Source organism: Scomber japonicus, chromosome 13 (genome assembly GCF_027409825.1).
Source record: "Scomber japonicus isolate fScoJap1 chromosome 13, fScoJap1.pri, whole genome shotgun sequence".
Lineage (NCBI taxonomy): Eukaryota > Metazoa > Chordata > Actinopteri > Scombriformes > Scombridae > Scomber > Scomber japonicus.
The window spans coordinates 30,635,028-30,647,425 of record NC_070590.1 but is presented as its reverse complement, the minus strand read 5'-3'; the positions used below and the strand labels follow the sequence as shown (position 1 = coordinate 30,647,425).

Below are 12,398 nucleotides of genomic sequence, written 5' to 3'. Positions count from 1 at the left end.
TGACAGCCCCTCCCATCATTGTGTGAATGTGTGTCAATGGGAGAATGTGCGTTGTGTAAAAGCACTGAGTGGACAGACAGACTAGAGCCATATCAGTACAGTCTATTTATAAAAAGCACAGTTATATTAAATAAATATTTTTCAAAAAAGTGAGTATCAAATTTTATTGCATTATCTCATAGCTACATTTACTTTTAAATTATTAGGCTACTATTAAATATTCTGATCCACACTCCACACCAGTTGGTGGCGGTAATGCACCAATAGGCCGTTTCCCAACCGCCAATAAACTTGAAAAAGAAGTAGCAGGAGGAAACTCACGTGGGGGAATTATAGAGGAAAAATCGACACACTACCGGAGAGGTAAGACGTTAAAGTGTCAGTGTTAACATAACAACACAGTTTAAATGAACCGGGCTGCCGTTGTGTCTGTCAGGCTGTTGTATTTCAGGCTCCACTGCGTTTGATTGACACTATGAACAGTGCTGCTCCCTGACATACACTACACTAGCTGCTCTTCCTTCCTCACACTTGAATTGGGTAAAATCCAGAATGAAATATTCAAAGTGTATTAATATCTGAACACGATAAGAAAGTAGATCTAAAGGTGCTGACAGCAATGTACAACATAAAAATAGACGGATCATTATAGTTGAGTCCATGAGGAACAATGACAGAATACAGAATCTACAATATTGGAAAGTAACTTGTAGGAAGTTTGACTTTGGTTGCCAGGAGCTCTCATTATACTGAGTAAATACACTCAGAAAGAATTAGACATTAAACTTAACATAGGTAACTAAATTAATACAAGCAAACTTAAAGGTGCAGTGTGTAGGATTTAGAGGCTCCTAGTGGTGCTCTTGGACTTTGGAAACAACTGAATACTTCTCTCCATCCAAGGAGGGCTGAGCAATATGACCAAAATCTCCTATTCTGATATAGATCATTTCATATCTCAGTTACGATATCTATCTGGATATAGCACATTTTAATTCAATTAATAAATGGTAGTAATGTAATGCATGTTGTAGTCATCAACGTGAGTACATCATGTGGTTCACTTTCTCTCCTCTGTGAACCACAGACAGCAGAGAGTAGCGTAACCATCAATTACAGCAAAATGCAGAAGAGACTCTCAAACTGAGGGTGTGGTTGAGCCCTCCATGTGTGCAGCACAGCAGACAGAGAGCGTGGTGGAGCTTCCTATGCTCTGCTATGTTTGTCATTAACGTCATGTCTCCAGCAGTGGAGAGCAGACTCTTTGCTCCAGGAAAGACATTGTTATATAACAAGCTGATCAGGCACAGCACTCTTGAGGTAAAACAGACTGGGCACAGCAGACAGAGAGTTATTTTTATTGCTATTATTTATTATTGCTCTATTTCTGCATAAATATAACCAAAACCACAATGAAAACTGTATACAAGTCCTAAAACTAGATAAAGAGACATCAATTGAACAAATTAGTCCAAAATCTTACTTTATTTGTCTATGTATTGAGTGAAATGATCCAGTTATACATATTTGTGGGAGGCAAAATAATGTGAACCTCTAGGATTATAGTTCACCTGAAGGGTAAATCATAGTCAGGTATTTCAATCAATGGGATGACAATTAAGTGTGAGTCTGGGAGACTGTGTTTTTTATTGAAAGAAGAGAAATCTGGGTTTTCATTACAAACATCTGAGCAGAGTGGTTGTACAACAAAGATCACACTAAGAGCAGGTATGTAGTAGTCACAGGAGGCCACCAGGGTAACATCTAGGAAACTAAAGGCCTTTCCTGCACTGGCTACAGTCAGTGTCCATGGGTCCACCATCAGGAGAACAATGAACATCAATAGTGTTCATGGCAGAGTTGCAAAAAGAAAGCCACTCTCTAAACAGAACATCTACAGTTTGCTCAAGACCATGTGGATGAGCCAGAAGGTGAGTGGAGAAATGTTCTGTGGACGGATGAGGTTTGGTGATGAGCAAACACTGCATTCAAACATAAGAAGCTCCTCTCATCTGTGAAACATGGTGCTGGTAGTATCATGGTCTGGGTCCTCTTTGCTGCCTCTGGACCAGGACAGCCTGCAGTCACTGATAGAGATGTGTCAGCAGATTGTACAGGAAAATGTCACAGAGAGTGGCTCATGAAATAAGACAAGTCAGTCTGAGTTAAGACTGTTCTGTAAGGAGGAACGGGCTAAAATTCCTCCAAGCTGATGAACAAGGATGGTAAACAGTTTCCATAAATATTTGGTTGAAGGTATTGCTGTGAAAGATGGTCACTTCAGCTATTAAAAGCAAGGGTTCACATACTTTTGCCTCACACAAAATATAAACGATAGAAGATGTAATCATTTCCCTCAATAAATTAATGAATACATTTAATGTCTTTGTCTGGTTTCTTACATTGGGTTCTCTTTATCTAGTTTTAGGACCGGTGTAAAATTGAATCATGTTTTAGGTCATATTTATGCAGAAATAGAGAAAATTGTAAAGGGTTCACAAACCTTTTAAGCAGCTCTGTATAGCGTCTCTCTAGTCTTCTGAGTTATATACTGTTACTTGTTACTGATAATATTTTTGAATTTTTCCTCAGATAACAATGCCAAAGAAAAGCAAAAAAAAGAATGTGACACGAAGCAAAGATGATGATGATGAACAGCTCCCTTCTAAACAAAGGAGGGTTGAGCAGAGTGACACTCCTTCCACTCTGTGCTTTGACAGCCCTGCTAGCCTGTTCGAGAGCCTCATCCAGCCAGTAGGAACAGAACAGTTCTTCAGGGAGTACTGGGAGAAAAAACCTCTCCATTTGCAGAGGTCTGATAACAGAACGGCCTCTTACTACCAGTCTTTGTTCCAGCTGTCAGATCTGCAGAGCCTGTGCTCTCAAGGTCTGCAGTACTACAGGGATATTAATGTTGTTCGCTGCATCAACGGCAAGAAAAAAGTGCTAAACAAGGATGGGGAAGTTAAGTCCAGCATTCTTAGTAGGAACTTGGTTCAGAATAAGGCCACCATCCAGTTCCACCAGCCGCAGAGGTTTAAGGTGAGAGTGCTATTAGAAAAGAGTAAAGAGCCCAAGATATCATGATTTTGTTGACTTCGGGCTAAATGGCTTTTGTCGAGAAGAAAGTCTTCAAGTAGTGTAATTGAAACTTCAGTCCAAAAGACTGTGTAATTTCCCTGTTAGTGTTAACAGTAAAGTGTGTTTTATTTCATTCCATCTATCAAAAACAGCATGTATAACACACTTATATATGGTACATACTGTAAACAGTATGATGTGAACAGTGAAGTCCCACTGTCCCTGACTGAGCAAGAGAAATAATGCAGCTCTTCACTTCATTGTTTTGACACCCACGATGAGTTTCAGTTGTATTTGTAAAGCAGATACACCTCAAAAGATTCTTTTGACAGCACTTGGTATAAACATGTATAAAAAGTCAAATGCATCATTCTTTTATTTATTTTTTTGACAATACAAGTTTCCCGATTGTGTGACTAGTTAAGGAATATCTTATCCTATCTTAACTTATCCATAACCTGTGTAAGACTTCTGATATTAATCAGGAAATATCTGATCTGGCATTCAATGAACTTTAAATTACACTATTGCAGCAAATTAATGACTTGCTCACAGGATCACTTACAATGCAATGTGAACAAGTGTTATGGTCTGTATTTAGTGTACAAGTATTACCAATAAATTCTGTATGTATTAGACCAGATTGAATATCTACCACTATCATATGGCAGCTGCACAGAAAGTGCATTCAGACTGTTGGAACAAGAGCTAGAACTCCTCAAAAGCAGAAAGTGTAATGAAACCTTTAACAATGTCTGAATTACTTCTTTTTTCCTCAAAGTGTGTTTTTCCATTGAGCTAAGATCAGACAGTTGAGAATCAGAAACAGCTCACTTATACTTTTTTCTGTGTGTTGTCAGGATGAGTTGTGGAGGATCCAGGAGAAGCTGGAGTGTTTCTTTGGAGCCTTGGTGGGCTCAAATGTCTATATCACACCACAGGAGTCCCAAGGCCTTCCAGCTCACTATGATGATGTCGAGGTACAGCAATGATCCATGAAATGAGTCACTGAACAGCTAAATCCACTTCTTATTTATAAAAAGTCCTTATTTCACAAAATATGACCAACCCCTTAAATCACTAAGAGCTACTTTTTTTTTTTTAAATTACCCACTGATAGCAGTTCACAGTGTAATCAGGTCAGTGGTAGGGCATTTTTATTTAAGGGTGCAACCAGCATATTCAGGTCAATGTACATAACATATCAAAGCACTCATTAGGAGGAGCAAAGTAGAATACAATAAGGGTACATAAGAATTGTACATTTACATTTATTCGTTTGGCAAACATACATTTGTTCAAAGTGACATACAAGTTATAATCCTAGCCAAAAAAGATCAAAGGAGAAGCCCTTGAAAAAAGGGGGAGAGAGAGCATACTAAGTGATAAAGTACTCTCTGAAGAGTTAGGTGTTCAAGCAGTTTTTGAAGAGATAGATTCTGCTCAATGAAGAGACTAACTCCAGACAGGAGCCGTATGAGATCACACAAGGACAGTAGGACCTGCCTCATCTGCAGATTGCCTGAGAGTAAGAGGCTGAATTCAGAGTGGTTATTTCAAAGGGAAAAAAAGTTGTCATTGAACCTGGTTGTTTTGGTGGACAAAGACCTGTAGTGCCTCCCAGAGGGCAGGAGTTGACTTAGATAAAGCATTCAAAAAGTGCACCATGTTTTTTCAAGTGAGAAAAATGGAGATTTATGAAAGTCTTACCAACCCTCTAGTTGCCAGGAAAATGTATTTATTGTTGCTTTAATTGAAGTCCTTGAGTTTTATTTTCTAAGAGTTTATCAGCTAAGAACCTTAAGTGCCATGAAGATGGCCTGCAAGGAGTAATGAGATCAACAGGATCGGACCAGCAGACAGCAGGTACAGACTTGGATCTATCAGTAACATGCATTTTTCCTGATGTAGTGTAACATTTAGGTGATAATTACTAATAATGAACAATGTTGTATCTGTTAAAATGGTACTTGATTGTTGACCATCGTATGCTAAAGATGATCAAATCTGAAGGCATTATGTTAAATGAAGAAGTATATGTGATTCTGCAACTACTAAGTGAATAAGTACTTTATGATTGAATAAGTATGAAAATCACAATATACAGTCAAGCCCGAAATTATTCATACCCCTGGCAAATTTTGCCAGGGGTAACCAAAGTTACTTTTATTCAAGCAGCAAGTTGTTTTTTGACCAGAAGTGACACAGGCGTCTCCAAGAAGATAAAAAGACGATGTACAAAAGGCATCATTGTGGTAAAAAAAATATTTCAGTCAGCTTTTATTTATATTTGAACAAAAAGTGGCATGTCCAAAAGGGGTATGAATAATTTCGGGCTTGACTGTATGTGATTAAATATTATGATCATTATTATCACTATTATTGAAAACGAATGCAGTAAGAACAAGTAACAAGCCAAGATTGAACTTGAATTGAACTGTGTCAGATCTGCTGAGCAAGCAGCAGCTGTGTAGGGAAAAAAAACAAAAAACTCAAGGCCGAGAATGATGAAAACCGAAAGGCCTTATAAGGCCGATGCACCTGCAGCTTGGGCATCTAAGAACTGGTGCCAGGAGAGTGAGATCATGTGTTTTGGAAGAAAGCTGATTGGTTAAACGTACACCAAACATGGGGAGGGGTTGAAACTTTATGCAAGGGTCAGCAATATTGACAGTATAAAAACACACCCCAAAGTTTTATCTCTTTGTGTCATGCATGCATAGATTCCATCTGTGTATTGTGATTCCGGGTTTTGCTGTCGACAATAAAACTCTAACTGCATTCAGCTGGACGACTCCTGGTGATCCCTGATTTGACTTGATTTTTTGAACTTCAACATTTTTGAACAACGAGAAACGTATTGAATATTTGTCACAACACTGATCTTGCTCTTTACCCAGGTATTTATTCTGCAGCTGGAGGGACAGAAACGTTGGCGTCTCTACAGTCCTACTGTTCCACTGGCAGCAGAGTACAGTGTGGAGTCAGAGGAAAAGATTGGCAGCCCAACGCATGATTTTATACTGGAGGTACAACACTCACTGAAGGCGACCTCTGAATGCCATTTGGGAGTTACTCTGATGTCACTTAATTACTTGCATGATAGAAGCTCACTATTTCTGTTACCAAAGCCACATGTCTGACATTGGAGTGTCATTAGGAAGGGATCTTATCATAGCAAATATTGAACAAGTGCACTGACTGTTTAACCTATGAGCCAAACATCTTCAAGATTTTAATTTGGTATATAAAATAGACTTGTTTTTTCTATATGAGTGACTCAGCTCTCTCCTTAGGCAGGAGATCTTCTGTACTTCCCCAGAGGAACCATCCATCAAGCCAACACTCCAGCAGGAGTGGACCACTCCACCCACCTGACTCTTAGCACCTACCAGAAAATGTACAAGAGCTCCTCTTCTCCACAACCCTCACTAACTCACACCTCTCAATGTTGAATGATTTTAGCACTTTGGTGGCTAATTTTTCTGAGGCATCACTACTTCAGGTAGGGTGTAGAAAAACCATGGTGTGACCACTAGGAATGTAAAGCAGTATCATCTTTCCAGGTGTGTGCATACTAACCTCACAAGATCAAGACAGCTGCAATGTTTGAGCCAGGTGCCACAGTGGCTCTTTAACAATTGCAGAGAGTTCAGGGCTTGTAATAGGAACATTGGTCCTTATTGGCACATCCTTCAGCCTTTAGCAGTCTCTCTTTGGTCCTCTTTTGGCATGCAGTTCACAATGCTATCAAAACATGATTTAATGGAGATTCATGAAAGTAACATTTATCTTCTAGAGATGAACCTTGTGACTTTCATTTTCAATTATTTTCAAAAGTTGAGATTTACTGTTGGAGTAGAAGTTTTCTTGTGATACACAAGAGAGATAGCACTGAAGTAATGGTGTCTCATCTTCTTTCATCTACACACAGGACTCGTTTTTGTGATTTGACTTATAAATAGTGTCACATTTAGGATACTCTTTCAGCTGTCTTCTCTATCTTTCCTTTCCTCAGGTCATGGGGAGATTTGCTGTTGGACATATTTCCGAGCATGCTCTGTGACAGCAGCAGGACTGATGTCAGCCTGAGAGAGGGCATTCACAGAAGATTTTTACTGGTAATTACCTATTCAACTGAATTTTTTTTTTTAAGATTAAATGAAAAATAAGTTAACAAAATTGAAGTGATTTACCTGTCAAGTATAATGGAGCAGGTGGACCCAAAGCAGAGACTGAAGGCAAAAACAGGGCTGAAAAAACTGTCTTTATTCTTAGAAGAGTAGGAATAACACCAAAACACTGGTTGAGCTGAACAAAAACTAGATGGGGCTGAACAGAGGAGCCAACAAACTGCAAACCATGACTTTAATACACATGCAGTACATTGATGGGGAACAGGTGACTTGACAAAGGGTGAGCTAGAGGACACTGGAGATAGGGCAGGACTGACAAAACTGATACAGGACAGATATGAAGGGTGGGGAGAAAAACACTGAGGGCAGGACCAGCAAATATGATGCAGGGAAGTCGCAGAGGAAAAAATGGGCAAAATCAAAACCCAGTGAAAACTTTCATACAGCCCAAATATCAATAAGCAAAACCAAATGACAAAGGGCTGAACAATAGAGGTATAACAGAGGACACCAATTTCTAGAATACTGAAGGGATACTTAATCATTACTACCAAAATACCTTTTTTACTTTAACCTGTGCCCATTAGGTAACAACAATTGTTTAAATAGATTGAAATTATGATGACATGTTTATATGCATTATATAATCAAAAGTTTTCTTTGAAAGAAATTTACCATTACAAAAGTATTATATCATCCTCAATATTGTTTGACCTGAACAGTTGCATTGGTGCATGAACAAACGGATGACACTGTTAAGACGTTTAATGAATTAAACAATTTGACCTGACTGATGTGAAATTTTTACACTGTTAACTATTTAAATCTGTTCTAAAAACATATGTTGCCAGAAGTACACAAATAGAGGATATTGAACTTTCGAAAATAGGGACAGGATAGGAAACAGTCGCTGCATTCTGTAGGATACAAGAATTTACTCCTTCAACTGCCACTGGCTCACTTCGAATCCTGCATTCTACAATGCATATGTAAATTAAATAAAAAGAATCACACTTAATCACAAATATGCTAGTGGTGAGGTAGGATGACACTGATGTGCGCCTAGTTTGTCAGCCAGATCATTATTGACTTTAGGATATGTAAGCATCTCCAGGGGGTTGTGGTTCTTCTCTGAGGCGTATAGTTCTGATGGCAATTTTATCCTGGGGATCAATCTTGAGAGAGCTGTGGTTCTAGCCTGATGGGAGAGAAGTTTGCCCGCCTTATCTCCCATTTCAAAATAATGTTGCCTCGTTTTTCACAATTTTGTTTCCACCTTGGATGTTGACGAAAGGTCAAACTCGGCCTGAAATTTAAGACATTGGTCATAGCGAGTGGGGGCGGCGGCATATTGTGTTTCAATTTTCAGTAGTTTATCCGAGAGCCAGACCATCCTCTCCGTGTCCGCCTTTTTCTGTTGAGAGGCAAACGAGGTAGCCTGCCCCCTCAGATAAGCTTTACACGTCTCCCACAGAATGCCTCTCGTGATGTCTGGGGTGTCGTTTGTCTGAAAGAAGTTGGCTATTTTTTAAAATGTAGATTATTCAGTAAAAAATGGGAAAGTTTCCACTGCATATGTGGAGGGCTACGGTTTGGGAAATTTATGACAACCAATGTAGGAGTATGATCTGAGATCACTATACTATGATAATCGCTAGTGTTAACCCAATGCAGCAGCCTATTATCAACAAAGAACGTACGATGAACCTGGGAGAAAAACAAAAAGGCTTTGATGGATGGATTAAGGGATCGAGCTGGTTTATAAAAGATGTGGTAGCAGAGTTAGACAAAGTGAGGGGTCTAGAGGAGGACCTATCTAGAACACGATCCTGAATAAGGGTGAAATCGCCACCTATAATGGGGTAATGACTATATCAGGAAGGGAAGAGAAAAGATGGGTAATAAATTTGTCATCATCCCATACAGGGGTGTAGATACTCACTAAAATAACTGGGGTGTCAAACAGCCTTCCTGATGCAGCCACAAAACACCCACCAGGGTCTTCAACAGATTTCATGGGTTCAAATGTTACATTTTCATTGATAATAATGACCGCCCCTCTCGCCCTCACGGAAAGCTTAGAATGAAGTACATGACTCATCCAAGGTCTTTTAATATGTGAAATCTCAGAGGTCTTAAGGTGAGTTTTTGAAGGAAATAAATATCCCCTCCGAGTTGTCTCAAATGTGAAATCACCTTGTCCCTCTTAATTGCTCCATTGACTCCCCTAAAGTTCCATGACACAAACCTGCAGCCCTGGTATTTGAGGTATAAGTGTGTTATGCATTACTCACCCTTTGTTGAGTGGAGACGTATAGTGATGCCTGTAAAGGACTGTAAAGACAGCTAGTAAAACAATTGTCATGGAACTACCCAAACCTCATAACATTTACATCACTCACAGCAAAAGGAAAGGACACCAGCCATACTGCTCATGCTCTGTTAATGGAATATCAAATCACACCACCTGTCTCAGAAACAGTTTCTCTCCAGAGTTAGTCAGCTGATACATCCACGTGCCTTGCATTTTTGTTGTAATGTTTATATTGTGTGTGTATAATGTATACATATGAATGCACTGTGTATATAGTCTGTGTAGGTCTGTAGTGCTTTCTTTGTTGTTTTTGGGAAGTATAAAACCTCTTCATGTTTTGGGTTTCTCTCTGTTGGGTCATTTCCGACCCTCCTTTCCAAAATCACTAAATACCTGCAACTGCTGCAAACTTCTGCTTATCACTGGGGGGAATATAAGATCATTTATTCACATTCACATTCATACTGACTTCATGAGGGTTTGTTGGCTTGGTCTTTTTGTGTGTGTAGACTAGCATTGAAGGCCAGGACACCAGCTGTCGTCTGGCAGCTTACCTCAGATCTCTGGCTGATGAAATGGATAAAGGGATGCAGAAAGTCCGCTCAACTCACATGAAGAGAGACTTCATCATCAATAGACTGCCACCATACAGCCAGCAGCAGCTGCTTACACCATGTGAATGAGTTTGTGGCAATTTGTTTGTGTTGAGAGTTTTATAGGGGAATGCATACAGTTGTACACATTTGCCATTTTGTGCCTCTAAACTTGTGTATTTGTCACAGCGGGGAGTATTCCTACCTTGGAGGATACAGTGTGTTTAAGATTTAAAGACCACATGGTAATAACTGTGGAGCCCAACCAAGAGAGAACAGTAAGTCCATTAAGGCTTTCATTTAAAGCACTAAGCTTGTTTTAACTCCAAATGAAGCTCAATGTGTGGTGGAGTGCTGCTTACACACGCTCTGTCATTCTGACATCGCTGATCGTGTGTGTGTGTGTGTGTGTGTGTGTGTGTGTGTGTGTGTGTGTGTGTGTGTGTGTGTGTGTGTGTGTGTGTGTGTGTGTGTGTGTGTGTGTGTGTGTGTGTGTGTGTGTGTGTGTGTGTGTGTGTGTGTGTGTGTGTGTGTGTGTGTGTGTGTGTGTGTGTGTGTGTGTGTGTGTGTTAGGATGAGGCCACAGTACTAGTCGTCATCGTCTTACATTCTTTGAAGAACCAGAGGGAGAACCACATGATGGGTGAAAGTGGTGATGAAGAGGAGGAACAGAACATTTCCAGGGTAAGCTATTGACTTACTGAATCCTGATGTTCTTGCTGAGGTGTGACTTTGACAGGATGCAGTGTTTTTTCCTAATGATGTGATGATAAAACTGGCACAGTGCTAATGTCAGACTATGCAAACATGCTTTGCCTGAATGCTCAAACTGTGTCTGTCTCTGCAGGGTCTGCAGTTCCCTCTGTCCCACCTCCAGGCCCTGCAGCAGCTCCAGCAAGCAGAGCAGCTGGCTGTGGTCCAGCTCCAACTGCCCACACAAGAAGCCAAACTAAGTCTGGTCCTTGCCCTCTGGTGTGAGAGCCTTCTGCATGTGTTATAGCACATTGCCATGTAAAAATATTATTGAAGAATTAAATCCACATCTGTTGATTATTATGAATATTTCAAGACTCTTTGCAGAAGTGTCTGAGGTTATATACTCTAGCTTTTTAATGCTGTAGTGTAACCTATGGCGTTGATTTAGCCTCCCAAACAGGTGTGCATTTGAACCTCACAATTTAGTTTTTTTTTCATGTGTGTGTGATTTCTTTTGTGTATAGGGTAAAGCCTTTCAAAAATAGGAGACTGAACTTTTTAAACTGTAATGACCAAGATGGAGAATAGTTTTTGACTAAAATTAAATGGCATATTCTTCTCCACAGCATCTCCATTTCAACTTATACATTCAGTAGACCAGCTTGTAAATTGACATATTCTCTGTCAGAATGTAGTCAGGTTTCCTGGTTAATGAACTCTCTGCCTCCCAGCCAGCTGATCCCTTAGTTTGATTGCTTAACCATGCCTCATACAATTCTAATTGTCTCTTAACTGTAGGAATGTGTATTGTTCAGGTATCTAAGTGAGTGGCAGCAGGAATACCTGGACATTATGATGTTTGTGTGACGTACTGAATAAAGTTGAATGAAGTTGTGCAGCATGTGTAACTGTTTTACTGTCTTGTTATAGAAACTTTGAGGTCACGGGTCCCCAGTGCCTCAGCCAGTGTCTGCCATAAAAGCAAGCAAGAAAGTGTAAGGAACCTATTCTTTTTGTACCAATTATTAGGGCCTTATTATATTTGAAGGAATGATTAGGGCTCAAGCATTGAGTGGTGCAAAGGCAATACTAGAATTAAGGACCAGAGCAAAAAAAGTGAACTGAACTGAGCACTGCCAGAGCACGAAAGTTGTAGGGGCCCAATTGTGACTGTTGGTGATTTTTTTTCACAAGTGACACTCAGGCCCTATTGTAGCTGAAGAAATTGTTGTTATTATGGCCCAAGCATGAAAGCTGAAAACTCTAAAATTTTAGACTTAGGGGTGCTCAAAAACTCAAATCTTTGCACATGCATGAGAAATTGAGACGATTGTGTAACTTGATATCTGAAATAATCTTGGGTTTGGGAATGTCAAAATGGCTTAAGGGTGCCCCCTTAAAAACGTTGAACATGGTCCCAAAAGTCCCAAATTTAAATTTGACTTACATTATGGAGAAAAGTATTTGGTCATATCTTAATCATTGAATTCAGGTGTTTCAGTCAGACCTGTTGCCACAGGTGTATAAAATCAAGCACCTAGCCATGCAGTCTGCATTTGCGAACATTTGTGAAAGAAT

General features: G+C 39.7%; 1 protein-coding gene across 1 annotated transcript; it reads left to right on the top strand.

The window, feature by feature from the left end:
* The first annotated feature begins 324 nt into the window (after positions 1–324).
* Positions 325–11,711, top strand: riox2 (ribosomal oxygenase 2). The gene is made up of 10 exons (XM_053332256.1): positions 325–363; positions 2,593–3,042; positions 3,942–4,061; positions 5,982–6,110; positions 6,378–6,481; positions 7,100–7,202; positions 10,041–10,206; positions 10,314–10,402; positions 10,698–10,808; positions 10,972–11,711. The coding sequence occupies exons 2-10, from the start codon at positions 2,599–2,601 to the stop codon at positions 11,122–11,124; spliced, it is 1,419 nt and encodes a 472-aa protein (XP_053188231.1). The 5' UTR covers positions 325–363; positions 2,593–2,598; the 3' UTR covers positions 11,125–11,711.
* Positions 11,712–12,398: the final 687 nt, after the last annotated feature.

What these genes read in the sequence shown, in the direction of transcription:
- riox2 (XM_053332256.1), top strand. Translation starts at nt 2,599, where the DNA reads ATGCCAAAGAAAAGCAAAAAAAAGAATGTGACACGAAGCAAAGATGAT. An exon ending in CGCATGATTTTATACTGGAG is followed by an intron (nt 6,111 to 6,377) that starts GTACAACACTCA and finishes CTCTCTCCTTAG; the next exon opens with GCAGGAGATCTTCTGTACTT. An exon ending in AGCCCAACCAAGAGAGAACA is followed by an intron (nt 10,403 to 10,697) that starts GTAAGTCCATTA and finishes TGTGTGTGTTAG; the next exon opens with GATGAGGCCACAGTACTAGT.